Source organism: Coregonus clupeaformis, chromosome 1 (assembly GCF_020615455.1).
Source record: "Coregonus clupeaformis isolate EN_2021a chromosome 1, ASM2061545v1, whole genome shotgun sequence".
Lineage (NCBI taxonomy): Eukaryota > Metazoa > Chordata > Actinopteri > Salmoniformes > Salmonidae > Coregonus > Coregonus clupeaformis.
In genome coordinates, this window is record NC_059192.1 from 12,252,043 (window position 1) to 12,269,542 (window position 17,500).

The window sequence follows — 17,500 nt, forward strand, 5'->3', positions numbered from 1 at the left end:
GTTCCCAAGTATTCCCACGCATAAATCGAGATGCATATGTGATCGTATCCCAATGTAATCAAGGTTTGTAATGATTCTCTTTTTGTCAAACACTATCTGTTTGGGATTCTTGCAGTCAATTTGCAGTGTACAAAATGTGTTATTTATAACTAAGTTCCGGCCCCCAGACTATCCGCTCTAGGAAATATCGGCCCACGGCTGATCGTAATTGGGGACCCCTGATGTAGGGTGTGTGTAAATGCTTCCATTCCTCACATAAACCTTCACCCCCCCCCCCCCCTCCCCATTACCCTCCCCATTACCCTCCTCAGGGCCAGGTATTGATGTTCCAGCTCCTGACATGAGCACCGGAGAGAGAGAGATGTCCTGGATCGCTGACACATACGCCAATACCATCGCACACACCGTGAGTTACCACACAAACGCACATACGCTGTAGTTCTGTATTCTTGCACCCAGGGCAGTATGGGTATTGTAGTTCTGTATTCTGGCACACAGGGCAGTATGGGTATTGTAGTTCTGTATTCTGGTACCCAGAGCAGTATGGGTATTGTAGTTCTGTATTCTGGCACCCAGAGCAGTATGGGTGCTGTAGTCTGGCCTCCAGGGTAGTATGGGTACTGCAGTTTTGTTGGCTGGCCCCCAGAGCAATATGGGTACTGTAGTTCAGTACTCTGGGCACCATGGCAGTATGGGTACTGTAGTTCTGTAGTCTGGCCCCAGAGCAGTATGTGTCCTCAACTGATCTCATAACTATGCTGAAGAGGCTCTATCTCACAGTCTGACAAACTGCCAAAAGATCTAATGCAATTAAACATACACTCTAACGTATCTGTGTGTCTGTCTGTGTGTCTGTCTGTGTGTGTGTGTGTGTGTGTGTGTGTGTGTGTGTGTCTCTGGGCATGTCTCTCTCTCTGTGTGCAGGACATCAACGCCCACGCATGTGTGACAGGCAAGCCCATCAGCCAGGGAGGTATCCATGGGCGTATCTCGGCCACTGGTCGCGGAGTGTTCCACGGCATTGAGAACTTCATCAACGAGGCGTCCTACATGAGCATGCTGGGCCTGACCCCCGGCTTCCAGGACAAGACCTTTATCATCCAGGTACACACACACACGCGTAAACATACACACAGCCACGCATGCACACACACACTCTGACGTTTGCCAAAGATTGCGTAAAAGTTTTTTACGCTGATCTGGTCAACAGATTTTGATGTGAACTTAGTTAAATATCTGTGGGGCTGAGTTAGTATTCGTCTCTCTATGAATGTCAGTGACGTCAGAGAGACGGTGGCAGGGTTCAGCAGCAGTATCACACCACACAGATCTGGTTTACACTGGTTTGTAGGTCCCAGTTCACACTCTGTGCCGCGGTGTGTGAGACAGACTAAAGGTCAAAGTGCCGCTTTCTGCAGGACTCTCAGTTCCCTCTGACACACGAGACTTCCTTTACACACACACACACACACACACACACACACACACACACACACACACACACACACACACACACACACACACACACACACACACACACAAACACACAAACACACAAACACACAAACACACAAACAAACAAACAAACAAACACAGAGATGCCCTCAGCCTCCTTCCTGGAAGCCTGTCTATAGTTATCACCCTTTCTCTATAGTGAATAGTGTTGTCACGATACCAGAATTTTGACTTTGATACCGATACCAGGTTTAGTATCACGATACTCCAAACAATCACGAAACTTGATACCAAAACGATACCACAACAACAACAAAGAAGACTTATTAGCCAAAGTCACAGAATGGCACTTGATCCAGACAGATAAACTCAGCTACTGCTCTGTTCAGTTGTTGGGCATCTTTTGAGTTCAATATCATTACATTTGAACATTTCTGTCATTTCTTTAGAGACAGTAGTATGTATGCATTAATGAATCAATTATATAATCATACAATCAATTTGACTTCGTTTTTTACCAATCTTAACTACAAAACAACATAATGGCGAACATTTATTTTAATGGTAAATCTCTATTGATAATCAAGATGTAGGATAGGTTTATTCACAATACAGGTGAATGCATATTATTGAATAGGAGTGTGTGCATGCATTGAGTTATTGAGCTTGTTTTAGCTGACTTCATGGGGCTACAGATGACAAACAATCCCTTCCATTTAGGACTTACTTTATTGGTAACTGCTAGGAGAACATATTATTTTATTCTACTGGTCCACAACATTTGCATAGAAGAAGGAATCTCTTCTTTTTTTAAAGTGTGCGCTGTCTCTTTAAGAAAGTAATGACATCAATTGCAAGGCAGAATGTGGCTATGGCATCTACAGTGAGGGAAAAAAGTATTTGATCCCCTGCTGATTTTGTACGTTTGCCCACTGACAAAGAAATGATCAGTCTATAATTTTAATGGTAGGTTTATTTGAACAGTGAGAGACAGAATAACAACAACAACAAAATCCAGAAAAACGCATGTAAAAAATGTTATGAATTGATTTTCATTTTAATGAGGGAAATAAGTATTTGACCCCTTCTCAATCAGAAAGATTTCTGGCTCCCAGGTCTACAATCTTGTCCCTGACATCCTTGAAGAGCTCTTTGTTCTTGGCCATTGGCCATGGTGGAGAATTTGGAATCTGATTGATTGATTGCTTCTGTGGACAGGTGTGTTTTATACAGGTAACGAGCTGAGATTAGGAGCACACTCTTAAAGGGAGTGCTCCTAATCTCAGTTTGTTACCTGTATAAAACACACCTGTCCACAGAAGCAATCAATCAATCAGATTCCAAATTCTCCACCATGGCCAATGGCCAAGAACAAAGAGCTCTCCAAGGATGTCAGGGACAAGATTGTAGACCTACACAAGGCTGGAATGGGCTACAAGACCATCGCCAAGCAGCTTGGTGAGAAGGTGACAACAGTTGGTGCGATTATTCGCAAATGGAAGAAACACAAAATTACTGTCAATCTCCCTCTGCCTGGGGCTCTATGCAAGATCTCACCTCGTGGAGTTGCAATGATCATGAGAACGGTGAGGAATCAGCCCAGAACTACACGGGAGGATCTTGTCAATGATCTTAAGGCAGCTGGGACCATAGTCACCAAGAAAACAATTGGTAACACACTACGCCGTGAAGGACTGAAATCCTGCAGCACCCGCAAGGTCCCCCTGCTCAAGAAAGCACATATACATGCCCGTCTGAATTTTGCCAATGAACATCTGAATGATTCAGAGGAGAACTGGGTGAAAGTGTTGTGGTCAGATGAGACCAAAATTGAGCTCTTTGGCATCAACTCAACTTGCCGTGTTTGGAGGAGGAGGAATGCTGCCTATGACCCCAAGAACACCATTCCCACCGTCAAACATGGAGGTGGAAACATTATGCTTTGGCTGTGTTTTTCTGCTAAGGGGACAGGACAACTTCACCGCATCAAAGGGTCAATGGATGGGGCCATGTACCGTCAAATCTTGGGTGAGAACCTCCTTCCCTCAGCCAGGGCATTGAAAATGGGTCGTGGATGGGTATTCCAGCATGACAATGACCCAAAACACACGGCCAAGGCAACAAAGGAGTGGCTCAAGAAGAAGCACATTAAGGTCCTGGAGTGGCCTAGCCAGTCTCCAGACCTTAATCCCATAGAAAATCTGTGGAGGGAGCTGAAGGTTCGAGTTGCCAAAAGTCAGCCTCGAAACCTTAATGACTTGGAGAAGATCTGCAAAGAGGAGTGGGACAAAATCCGCCTGAGATGTGTGCAAACCTGGTGGCCAACTACAAGAAACGTCTGACCTCTGTGATTGCCAACAAGGGTTTTGCCACCAAGTACTAAGTAATGTTTTGCAGAGGGGTCAAATACTTATTTCCCTCATTAAAATGCAAATCAATTTATAACATTTTTGACATGTGTTTTTCTGGATTTTTTTGTTGTTATTCTGTCTCTCACTGTTCAAATAAACCTACCATTAAAATTATAGACTGATCATTTCTTTGTCAGTGGGCAAACGTACAAAATCAGCAGGGGATCAAATACTTTTTTCCCTCACTGTAGTGGAAACCAGATGCGACTCGGGAGGCGAAGAAGTTAATGAGTTTTTGGTGGTGAGGGAGACGAAGTGAATGAATAAAGTTTTTAGAGACAATCAGCTTTAAAAAAAAAGAAGTATCCAGGGATGGGCAAAAATTTCAAAATGCCATAAAGATCAATGTATCAAAATAAACTACTAAATACTTGTATTTTTTAAATGTATTTATTTAAAATACATGTATTTTAAAATACAGAAATACATTTGGCAAGTAGCTAGCACGAACCGCAACAACATTCTCAGTAACTGTTACAGAAACGTTTTACTTGCTAGGATTGTGATATGTTGTTGTTTATCTACCTTAGCTGAATGCACTGACTGTCAGTCACTCTGGCTAAATGACCAAAATGTATATGTGAATATGAACATACCAAAATGAACTGCAATGCACACTGGGTATTATTATTATCGTCCGTGTTCCATGGTGGAGCTCATTAGAATACTACTCAGCATGCTTTGCAATTGTTCATTTTTACATATACATTTATATTTAGCAGACACTCTTATCACACCATGGTGCCATCAAACTTCTGATACCAATGCAGGGTGAAAGGGGGCCACAAAATTGTGAACTGCTATAAAAAATGGTATAGAAAAGTAGTTTGAAAATATAAATGACTGCTCTCGAAAGTATATTTTACAAAATACATTGGAGTGTAGTTCAGCCCAGTGTAATACAAATGACTAAATACTCAGAAGTAATTGAAATATACTGAACAAAAATATAAACGCAAGATGCAACAATTTCAAAGATTTTACTGAGTTACACTTGGTACAAGAAAATCAGTCAATTAAATGAATTAGGGCCTAATCTATGGATTTCACATGACTGGGAATACAGATATGCTTCTGTTGGTCACAGATACCTTAAAAAAGAAAGGTAGGGGCGTGGATCAGAAAACCAGTCAGGATCTGGTGTGACCAACATTTGCCTCATGCAGCGCGACACATCTCCTTCCATTAGAGTTGATCAGGCTGTTGATTGTGGCCTGTGGAATGTTGTCCCACTCCTCTTCAATCACGTAAGACACATTTGACAGAAGTACCGAACCAATTTGATTTTTTTTTGCGAAAAAGTACTGAAGTTTGGGTATACCTTGCAGTACTGGTAGTGAATAGGGATGGGCACCAATGTTCCCCCTAAGCCGCGCCTGTGTGCCAGTGTGCAGCGCCCTCCCCAGGACTGCCTCGCAGAAGAAATATCAGCCTGCGCAGAGAAGCACGAGATTAAACTTCACTCAACTTTCTAGAGTTTTCTACCCTTAGTTAACACTATCAACGTTTCCCTTTACTGTGGGAATTGTGATAGAATCAACGCAATATTATCCACTTTCAGTGCAACATACCGAAACAAAACAAATTATGCAAGACTTAGTATGCAAAACGAACTATGCAAGATATTTTGTTGTAGGCAGAACGCATCGGAGTAGGATGCTATTGCATTGATGCTCACAACTCTACACAGACCGGTGGGGCATAACCAATCAGAGCTGCAGTAGGCCTATATGCAAATAGACCATTGCCATATATGGATCTGTGCCATTCACTTTGAACTGGACTGTGTTTACAGCATGAGGGTCGTGAGTAGACAAGCTTGTTTTGAGATCAACGGGAGAGCTGCATGTTGCCACGTGTGCACATTTTGTTCATATCCTTTGCTAGTTAGTGGGTTATTAGCCCAGTTATAGATAATTTCTAGTCAGCAATAGGGGAGTGATTGCTTCCTACAAGAGCACAAAACGTGTACATTTCTAGACATCTTTCAAAAGGGAGTCGGGTAAAGAGCTTTTTTTTGTCTTAAAGGGGTGGTGTTATATTTTGGGACAGTCTTGAATAAGCCAAGTAGCCAATAGGCAGAGGGTGTCATAATTTGTCTGATTCTCTGTAATAATGGTATGGGAATAATAATACATTTTATTTTGTTAAGTGGTTTGTAAAGTGGTTTCTCAGCTGGTAGAGCACGGCGCTTGTAACGCCAGGGTAGTGGGTTCGATCCCCGGGACCACCCATACACAACAATGTATGCACGCATGACTGTAAGTCGCTTTGGATAAAAGCGTCTGCTAAATGGCTTATTAATTAATATTATTATTAATTAATTAATTAACAACATTTTCAGTGACCTCGTTGTCTGAAGGACAAGTGGATAAACAGGTTAATGTCAAGCCCTGCATGTTTTTTTTTCAAAAGTCTCATGGATTGTAGGCCTACATTGAACACCACACATTGGCTGCAACTGTAGGCTGAATTATGAACAGCTATTTCCATGTTAAAATGTTATGGCATGCATTTTCTCCATTGTTTTTAATGGTAGGCCACTCTGGTAGGCCTACATTATGATCAAATAGCCACAGTAGCCTACTTGACCACTGTCTTAAACTGTAACTTAAAGCTGGCACATCGTCAGTGTTCGGCTCAGTGCCTAATTCTTTTTGGGGAAACATTGATGGGCACGGTTAATCGAATATTTGAATATCCGAACGGACGTTAGTATTCGATGACTAGCGAGTATTCCATTTTGAGAAAGAAAAACATCTCACCTTGGTGTCTGACACAGACAGACTGACTGACTAAACAGAGACAGACAGTGTGTGTGTGTGTGTGTGTGTGCGGTGCGGCGCGTGTGCGTGTGTGTTTTTTTGTTTTGTTTGGCTGGATTATGTAGTTGTGTAATTAGATTTTCTTGGAGATTTAGCGAATGCACGGATGTGTGATGACATCGTGTAGCTAGCAGAGGAGGGGAGAGGAGAGGAGAGGAGAGGAGAGGAGAGGAGAGGAGAGGAGAGGAGAGGAGAGGAGAGGAGAGGAGAGGAGAGGAGAGGAGAGGAGAGGAGAGGAGAGGGTAATGGACTGTCAACCATCTATTGCTAAGGGCCTATTGCAGCATTATATGTGTCAATACTCATTATAGTTAAAGGTATATTTCACAGCTGTACCAGATTGGATAATATTTTATACTACCTGGTTGGTTTCAATCCTCTCTGTCTGTCTGCTGATTTGCTGTCTCAGTTTATTAGCTAGTTATCAGTGGGTCTGAGGCTACTGCAGTGACATAGGTGGGCCACATGGGGGTGCCAGGGTCCCAGTGTATTGTCTTTAGTGAACTCTGTAGCGGAGCTGATGATGATGGTGTGTGATGAAGATGATGATAATAATGCTCTCTCTGTCTGTCTCTGTCTCTCTCGCTCTCTCTGTCTCTCTCTCTCTGTCTCTCTCGCTCTCTCTGTCTCTCTCTGTCTCTCTCTGTCTCTCTCTGTCTCTCTCGCTCTCTCTGTCTCTCTCTCTCGCTCGCTCTCTCTCTCTGTCTCTCTCTCTGTCTCTCTGTCTCTCTCTGTCTCTGTCTCTCCATTTCTCCATGTCTCTCTCTCAGGGCTTTGGTAATGTGGGTCTCCACTCCATGCGGTACCTCCACAGGTACGGTGCTAAGTGTGTGGGCATCGCTGAGTATGACGGCAGCATCTACAACCCAGAGGGTATCGACCCCAAGCAGCTGGAGGACTACAAACTGGTTAGAATACTCTCTTTTTCTCCTTTTGAACTCTGTCTCACTTCTCTCTCGCTCTCTCTCTGAATATGAGCTAGCTGGCCAAGAAAGGCTTCCTCTGTCTCTCGCATTGTACGAACCTGTGTGTGTGTGTGTGCAGCAACACGGTACGATTGTAGGTTTCCCCGGGGCTAAGCCGTACGAGGGCAGCCTCCTGGAAGCTCCGTGTCACATCCTGATCCCTGCCGCCAGCGAGAAGCAGCTCACACGAAACAACGCCCACAGGATCAAGGCCAAGGTACTTCATTACCCACAATACCTCCATCTAAACTACACTACCCACAATGCCATGTTTCCCTCTAAAGGATGCCATGGCTGAGTTCGAGAGATCAAAACTGCAATGTATCATGGGTAAATTGTGACTGACTGATTGATCTACAAATAAAACGAGTCGTTATATATGATGCAAGGTGATTTGTAGATCAGTCAGTCGAACACGACCCGTGTTTTCTTCTATACTACCCACAACCCCTCCATCTAAACTCCTCTACCCACATTCCCCTGCTCTAACCAATGTTGTTGTTGTTGTTTATTGTTGTTGTTTGTTCCAGATCATTGCTGAGGGAGCCAACGGCCCCACCACCCCCGATGCTGACAAGATCTTCCTTGAGAACAACGTCATGGTCATCCCTGTAAGAAGAGACACACACACACACACACATACACACACACTTGCATGTTAAGGCAGTCATACGCACATTCACAGTATCTACCCAGCAAACATGGCCCCATGTGGGTATTTGGCGGGCAAGGTGGGCACAGGCTAGCCCACACCAGCTCAACACAGGCTAGCCCACACCAGCTCAACACAGGCTAGCCCACAACAAGCCCTCACCAAGCCCACACCAGCTCAACACAGGCTAGCCCTCACCAAGCCCACACCAGCTCAACACAGGCTAGCCCACACCAAGCCCACACCAAGCCCACACCAGCCCAACACAGGCAAGCCCACACCAAGCCCACACCAGCTCAACACAGGCAAGCCCACACCAAGCCCACACCAAGCCCACACCAAGCCCACACCAAGCCCACACCAGCTCAACACAGGCTAGCCCACAGCAATCCCACACAAAGCCCAGCTAGAGGCGGGAGCTCATTCTAATATTTAGGGATGTGGTTTGCACACAGTTCTTTTTGTGCAACCGTTACTGAGAATGTTGTTCTAGTTTAAGTGTTCTGTTGTGTGATGGCCAAATTATTCTTGATCTTGTACACTGCCGATGATGAAGTCTTTAAAAAGACTTAAATAAGTTTATTTTGTCAAACTATATGTATGATAGTAACAACTTGGTTGTCTCTCTGATATGTAACACGTTCCCTAAATATCTTTTAAGGCTTGAAAGGTATGCAATTAAATAACTTCCTATTAAATAGCAAAAGTGGATCGGCCCAATGTGGACCCTACATGGGTCCAATGTTTTAACCCGCATTGGGCCCACATCATGCCAATGTGATCATGTTTGCTGGGGAAAAATGGTCTTATTTCAGGCAAGGTGAGGGCTGCCCACACTGTGTGTGTGTCTGTGTGGGCATGTTTGCTGGGTTGAGTTCTCTCATTAATCAATCAAAAAGTGGAGGACATACTCAACCATCTGACCCTTCTCTCTCTTTTTGTCCCTCCCTCAGGACATGTACCTGAACGCTGGTGGTGTGACAGTGTCATACTTTGAGTGGCTGAAGAACTTGAACCACGTCAGCTATGGAAGACTCACCTTCAAATACGAGAGAGATTCCAACTACCACCTCCTCAGTAAATCCTGATCCCTGACCTCTAACCTTTCACAGTCTCCCCTTATAATACCTTGCTTCAGTAGCTTACCTTCAAGTACTCTCTTTCTCTCAGTGTCCGTTCAGGAGAGTTTGGAGAGGAAGTTCGGAAAGCAGGGAGGACCAATCCCTGTTGTCCCAACTGCTGACTTCCAGGCCAGAGTCGCTGTGAGTGGACACACACACACACACACACACACACACAGTCAACCATATGCATACAGGGGGTTGGGGGATATCTATACACATGTAAACCTATGTGGTGGGTGATGATACAAACAAAGTCGGTTGTTGGTAGTTCGATAACATCTGTCCTCTTCTCTACAGGGTGCTTCTGAGAAGGACATTGTCCACTCTGGGCTTGCCTACACCATGGAGAGATCTGCCAGGGTAAGTGTGTGTGTGTGTGTAGGGTAAGTGTGTGTGTGTGTGTGTGTGACCCGGTCTGGTGAGTCTAATTCTTGTGTGTTTTCTCCCCCTGCAGCAAATCATGCGTACGGCCAGTAAGTACAACCTGGGTCTGGACCTGCGGACGGCTGCGTACGTCAACGCCATCGAGAAGGTGTTCAAGGTCTACAACGAGGCCGGCATCACCGTCACATAATCGACCTATCACAGCCAGACCACTTCCACAACACCCTGCTATCGGTTCAGCATTTACATTAGAGACCCCCGCCTCCCCTTTATACAAACACACTGACACGTACTGTGTCCCATGACCTCGCCATATTTCCAAGTATCACGTCCGTAACGCAGTATTTCTGTGTCGTTCTGTTTCAATATCGTCGTTCAGTTGTTTGTGTATTGTGAAAGGAGCCGATTGTAGCAGGAAGATAGCTACGCTGAGAGAGATTTAAGAACCCCCCCTTATCAGAGTTCCCTGTTGGCCATTTTGTCTTGTTTGACCCTGGTGTTGCCATGGTTTCAGACCACAGCACTGAAGTTGCCTTAGCTCTGACAGAGCTCTATACTGAAGTTAACTTTAGAAATAGTTTTAAACTCTAACTTTATATCAGGGAATGGTGATATCATGTGTTCCTCAGTTCTCCTCACAGAGGGGTTAGAGGTTAGGGCTCAGGGTTAGGGTTCTGTGCTGAGGAACACTGGGTTCTACTGGGTTTGGTTCTTAGTAAAGTTCTACACCCTTCTCCACTATATCATGCCCCCCAACATTCCCTACCTTCTTCTCCTATCTTGTCCAATCTGACCCTCCCCCAAACCCTCCGCTCCACCCTGAGTGAGAGCGAGAGAGAGGAGAGGATCATGGGAACAAGCGTTCTCCTTCTCCAAAAAGCCGTCCAAGCCCTTGCATGGAAATTGTTTGGGGAAATGTGTATTGCCTTTTGTTGTTGTTGAAAACCAATAAAATTCTGACAACTGCGGCTTGACTGTGGTGTGTAAGTGCAGTATGTGACATACAGAGACTAGTGCTGAGAGATAAGGGTTTTATTCATGTTTATGACGTCCTATTAACGTTATACAGATCCCAGTGACAGTACAGAGTTGGGGTTGGTTGATAGGAAGGAAGGGTTGGGGGGGGGGGACAACGATCATTTGAAAAGGTTCTTTCCGAAAGACATGGCCTTGTCTGCAGCACTGTCCGTGGCCTTGTCTGCTACAACCCCTTTCACCGCATCAGACACCATGCCACCAATACCTGGAGGAACATCCACAACATCAGACACCATTTCAACAATACTGTACATACAAAGACATCGGACTGCAACACACTACCGTTGTATTTCTTACACCAGTGTCACTTTTAAGCAGGCTGCAACATACTGAATGTTGCCGATAGAAATGCAATGAATAGAGCTGAAGTGATTCGTTACTCTACAAGAGGGAGAAACTGAATTGGTTTGTATTGTGTTGCGTAGCTTGTGTGTGAAATGAATTGTGTGTAGGTAGTGTGGTTGTGTGACTTAGTTTCCATGGTATCCCAGAATAGACAGATCACCTTCATCTTTCTTCTCCTCCTTTACTCCTCCTCCGATCATCTCTCCCACCTTCTCCTTCACCACAACAGCTAGACAGACAGAGAGAGAGAGAGAGAAAGGAGGGGCTGTCAAACATGCACTCACACCTTCTGTCTCGTCATGATGAGATATTTGGTGGAGTTTTGATCTTGTTATGTCTTGTTAGGGAGCTTGTAACCACAAGAACTGTCATGACATGATGCCACAGAATCTTTGCTTATTTTTCCCTTTCCGGTAGAAATTATCACACCTTCTGTCTCGTCATGATGAGATATTTGGTGGAGTTTTGATCTTGTTATGTCTTGTTAGGGAGCTTGTAACCACAAGAACTGTCATGACATGATGCCACAGAATCTTTGCTTATTTTTCCCTTTCTGGTAGAAATTAGCTCCTATACTTTTAAATCTAGACAAACCCAACTAACTGTAATTTTAGAAATATGAACAGTGCCAAAAAGGTTTTCAAAAATGAACATATTTGGTTAAGAATGTAGTTGACTCATCAACTGAAGCGCCGTTTAAAATTCCAAAGCCCAGTTTGAACATTTTGAAGGCTGATAACACAAACATTTAGACTAAATTAAAGCCAAACTGTACATTCATGCATATAACAACCCATTTTGCTGTGATGTTGGGTTTAAACTATTAATGCTCCACATGAATGACTCCCATCAATCAACCACGTAAATATACACCATTATCCACTTTTCTTATAGACATATTTTTCTCACCTGCTTTGTCGATGACCGCATCCACCTGTTTCCCTGATCCTTTCAGAAAGTCCATCTCTGTGTGTGTTCTGTACTTGGCCGGAGTGTGTGTGAGAGTGTGTGTGTGAGAGAGTGTGTGTGTGTGTGTGTGTGTGTGCATGGGTTTATATGAGGTTGGCATAGAGGTTTACAGAGGCCACTCCTCCATCACACACCCCTAAGGATGCAGGCCGCTATTGTTGATGTCAGTATGAAAACGGGTTGTCAGTGGAAAATCCCAGCAGTGGAACTGTAAATACCGTAGAGAGGGCGAGGCCTCATAACTTTAGTAGGAACCTTAATTAAACATTGTTAGAACAAATATGATATACAGATACATGCAGCACGTAACCACACAACTCTTTCAGGCCATTATGTGAAGATGTCCATGATACAGTACATTATTACAGATGTAGGATCTTAATCTGATCACCCTGTTGCAGGAGAACTTTCCTGCAATGCAGGAAATGTTTGATATGTAGTGTATTTGAGGTTTGAAAAGGCTTCTGAAGTTTGTAATTTCCACTTAGAAATGCCAGACTTCATTTTTTCCATGGGCAACTGAGAAAAACAAACTGGAACAATTTAAGGCCATGTGGCAAACAATAATGCAGGCAATAGGGATGGAGGTGTGAGCATGTTGGTCTGGGCAGATGAGATGTAGTCGTTGTTTATGTGCGTCTCTAAGTTGTTGTTCGTATGTGTATGTTTTTAACTGGTTAATTAAAAATAAAAATAAATGTAAAATATAAACATTTATAAACATCTGTAATAATGTACTGTATCATGGACATCTTCACATAATGGCCTGAAAGAGTTGTGTGGTTACGTGCTGCATGTATCTGTATATCATATTTGTTCTAACAATGTTTAATTGAGGATCCTACTAAAGTTATGAGGCCTCTCCCTCTCTACGGTATTTAATAATTCACATTTACTGTTGCTTCAGGATTATTTTCCTGTTGTAGTAAACTGGCTCAAATTATGATCCTACATCTGTAGATGCATTTATCTGATATAGAGATGCAATGGAAACAGGAAATAATGGATGTGATGTCCTGAGAGGTTACCAAGCTTTCTGACTCACCGTCAAAACAGCTCCGCTATAACAACGGACACAAAGACAGATGGGCCGAGCCAAACTCGACATGGCACGCAGGCCTTACTACGACAGCCCTCTCTCATTGTGTTTTTGGCCCTAGATTGTTACTCTGTGTTTGAGTGGATTCCTTAGGGGTGTTGGCTGTGTGTGTCTCCATTCCACCCCTGGCAAGACACTCCTCTGTTTAAATGTGTTCTGGCGTTGGATCAGAGTGTGTGGGGTGGAGCAGTTAGGAACTTTTCTCTCTCGTGGTTAGAATGGAACATTGGGCTGGTGATATGTCATCCTGTAGGATCATTAAAACACTAAGACTGGGAGTTCTAGAACACTGACACTAGAGGTTCTAGGTAGTTTTTTGCTTCTTTTAGGACCTCTCTTATTTAATATATATGTTAATGATATGCCAGATACAGTACATTTACGTCATTTAGCAGACGCTCTTATCCAGAGCGACTTACAGTTAGTGCATACATTATTCTTTTTTTAAATTTATTTTTCATACTGGCACCCCGTGGGAATCGAACCCACAACCCTGGCATTGCAAACTACCAACTGAGCTACCTCCCTGCCGGCCATTCCCTCCCCTACCCTGGACGACGCTGGGCCAATTGTGCGCCGCCCCATTGGTCTCCCGGTTGCGGCCAGCTACAGCAGAGCCTGGATTCGAACCAGGATCTCTAGTGGCACAGCTAGCACTGCGATGCAGTGCCTTAGACCACTGCGCCGAGTGGCGGGAGACCGAGTGGCGCAGTGGTCTAAGGGACAGTAAAGTGTGAACTCCTGCTTTATGCTGATGACTCAGCCATACTGGTATCAGGGAAGGATACAGTTTGCATAGAGGAGACCCCGAGTAAGAAATTGCATTTAGTTAGAGATTGGTTGACCGACAACAAATTGAATCGATTTTGTTTGGAACAAAACATAGATTGCTTAGGGCTGACAAGATAAAGGTTAACTGTTCAGGCAAGGAGATTGAATCTAAAACAAGTGTAATTTATCTTGGTTTGTCCCTAGATCAATCCCTTACTGGAGACCTGATTGCTGCTAAAATTCTTTATAAAATGGCGAACAAATTAAAAATGTTTTAACGTAACACTAGATATTTTAACATCAAAGTTAAGAAACTGCTTGTCTCAACCTTGATTCAGTGTCATTTTGATTATGCCTGTTCTTCTTGGTATAGTGGGCTATCAAAGAAGCTGAAAAAGAGAATGCAGGTCATGCAACATAATGTTATCAGGTATATGCTGAATGTCCCCCCTAGGACCCACATAGGGGTACAGGAGTTCTGGGAGGTGGGCTTGTTGCCTTTGGAGTCCAGAGTGGACCAACTTAAACTTAATCATATGTGCGACACCTTAAATGATCGTGCCCCAGGTTATATGAAAAACCACATTGATATGGTCTATAACCAGCACAGTTACAATACCAGAGCTAGTGTTATGTCTTGTGAAATCCCAAGAGGAAACAGTACTGCAAGGAGCACGTTTTTCTATACAGGCATTTGTCTATGGAATAGCCTTCCATTTTGTACATTTTAGTCATTTAGCAGACACTCTTATCCAGAGCGACTTACAGTTAGTGAGTGCATACATTTTTCATACTGGCCCCCCCGTGGGAAATGAACTCACAACCCTGGCATTGCAAGCACCATGCTCTACCAACTGAGCTACAGGGACTATGCATTCTGACTACAACAGAATCTATTGCATAGTTCATTTTGCATACTAAGTCTTGCATAGTTTGTTTTGTTTCGGTATGTCGCATTGAAAGTAGCTAATATTGTGTTGATTTCATCACAATTTCTACAGTAAAGGGAAACGTTGATCGGTGTTAACTAACTGGGAAAACTCCAGAAAGTTGGCAGTCCCGGGGGAGCTATGCACCCACACATACGCGGAGTTTAGATGGAACGTTGGTTATGACAACAAAGATCTTTCATCAAGCATCTTTAAAAAAAAGGCACAAAGTAAGAATTATAGTAGCATTTAGGCCAGGGAAGATATTGGTAAGACGTGGCGCAAACTTGGCTGTATAATTTTGGCCAACTGTGTTTTCTACATTATTATCCCAGTAGCTAGGTTTCCATCCATTTGGGGACAGATCTTCGTGCGAATACTCCCGAATGAATTAAAATATGTGCATTTTCCCCACCAGTGGCGTTTTTCCACCAAACTGACTTCCTGCCGAAAAAATCAGTGCGTGACGACATAACGCACAAACAATAACAACATGTTTTCATGTACCGAGTACAAATCCGAAGTTCAATGTGTTTCGATCGCATCTTCCACTCTACCAATAGTTTTGTCACAAAAACTGCTGCGCTAAACAGAGATCAAGCAAAGAAAAAGTAGAAATAGCTTTAAAAAGCAGGCAAAGGTTTTCATTAGGACAAGGTTGTCTAAGTAAGAGAAACCACTCCACTGCCCCTTGCGCCCCCTACTGCTGATCAGGTGTATTTATTTGAATGATAGGTATGATGTGCAATGAATAGATTGTTTTAATGTGAAATTAATATGGTTGATTTTTAAGGTTTTGGAAAAGTGCAGTGAATAGTGCCATTTTTTAGGATGTTAATATAAATGAATGTATTTATGGTTGTTTGTCATTTTGTCTAGCTTTTTAATCATTATATGTGTTATTGTTTTTACCATGGAGGACCACTTTGGAAACAAGCGTTTTAATGAATACTTTCAAGTGATGTCTGTTACCCCCCAAAAAATCAATTCAACCACAGTATCTCCATGGTAACATAGGCCATTCATACTGTTATAAACGGCATAATAATTAGTTACTCAAATGGAGAAATGAAGACGACACAGAAGTTTGGATTTCAACAAAACCGTCTTTAATTCACTGTTTATAAAATCAGCAAGTCCGCTTCGATGCCAACTTAAACGTGGTGTGTTTGTGTTTTTGTTTGTGTGCTTTATGAGTGTGCTGTGTGTGTGTATTGTGGGTTTGTGCGGGTACGCGTGTGTGGGTGTGTGCTGTGTGTGTGTGTGTGTGTGTGTGTGTGTGTGTATGGTGTCTGAATGAGTGCTGAATAAGGCAACATGCAGTCATCAGTTTCCATTGGCCGCAAAGAAATAACACACACACACACACACACACACACACACACACACACACACACCTGCTCTGTAATATACACACTGATGCTGGACTGACCTGCTGTCTATGTAATACACACACACACGCACACACACTCTGTCTGTTCTGAGTGGCTGAGATGGCTGACAACAGGAGCAGCTGACCAATGACAGTAGAACATCGACTCTTTTTGTCTGAAATTTAAAATACATTTCCCAGCATTCCCTGTGTGGGATGCTCTTCTACCACAACCCCCTGTCTGTCTGACTATTGCTTGGTGGTATTACTATGACAACAAGGTATTTTCCCTACGCAACATCAGAATCCACAGGTATCGCTGTCTGCATTTATCCCTTCCAACCCTGCCAGCAGAGCCAGGCCAGATCTAGACCCAGACTAAACCTTTCTAGACCAAATCCACTGTAGTGTATTACGTATATTGATAGCTTCTGTTGTTGTGTGATTTCCAGTCTTGGCAGGAGCTTTCTTCCTCCCAGACTAAGTCATTTCTAACAAGGAGACGCACATAAACAGAGCATGTGTATTGCTTTCTGGCATGTCTCAAGACATATGACCCTGTTACATGTATGGTCAAACTCAGTCTAACCACACATACCCAAACAAATGCACACACACACACACTCTCTGTTCATTGCACGGGTCCCTACTGCAGCCTCTTATGGACAGAACATTCCTGAACTGGCCTACTACCTGACGAGTCTAACACACAAGCACACACATCCAAACTACAATCAGATATGATCTCTGTGTGGTTCTGTCATCCTGAATAATCATCACAGCTGTCTGCTGGCTGGAGTTTCCCTTCGAATTTCGACGTATTACGGATGAACGTCTATTTGTGCCGCATTGATTCCGCGGCTTGCTAGAACATTGTGAATTGTGGTGGCATAGAGGTCTAAACAGCACGCTCCGGCTCTGAGCATCACCATTTCTGGTCAATCATTCTTCTTTTTTTTGGGTGAGCGCCGACAAAGGCATATATGTCGACATACTTTGGACCATTTCAAACGTCTGAAATCGACGTCTACTTCTAGTGATCTGGCTGCTCTTGTGTGTGTGCGTGTGTGCATTTGTGTATTTGTGTGTGTGTGTGCGTGTGCATGTGTGTGCGCAGGTCTCTTGATAGGTAGAACATAACACTAGGGTAACAACATGACA

At 43.5% G+C, this 17,500-nt stretch overlaps 1 protein-coding gene across 1 annotated transcript in view; it reads left to right on the plus strand.

Moving 5' to 3' along the window:
* LOC121585929 (glutamate dehydrogenase, mitochondrial) overlaps positions 1–10,790 on the plus strand; it is a 19,679-nt gene extending 8,889 nt beyond the window's left edge. The window contains exons 5-13 of the mRNA XM_041902308.2: positions 312–406; positions 925–1,104; positions 7,462–7,599; positions 7,736–7,873; positions 8,187–8,267; positions 9,262–9,385; positions 9,479–9,570; positions 9,730–9,792; positions 9,887–10,790. Coding sequence (XP_041758242.1) covers positions 312–406; positions 925–1,104; positions 7,462–7,599; positions 7,736–7,873; positions 8,187–8,267; positions 9,262–9,385; positions 9,479–9,570; positions 9,730–9,792; positions 9,887–10,006 — 1,031 coding nt within the window. The 3' untranslated portion in view covers positions 10,007–10,790. The remainder of the gene's footprint in view (positions 1–311; positions 407–924; positions 1,105–7,461; positions 7,600–7,735; positions 7,874–8,186; positions 8,268–9,261; positions 9,386–9,478; positions 9,571–9,729; positions 9,793–9,886) is intronic.
* The last annotated feature ends 6,710 nt before the right edge of the window (positions 10,791–17,500 follow it).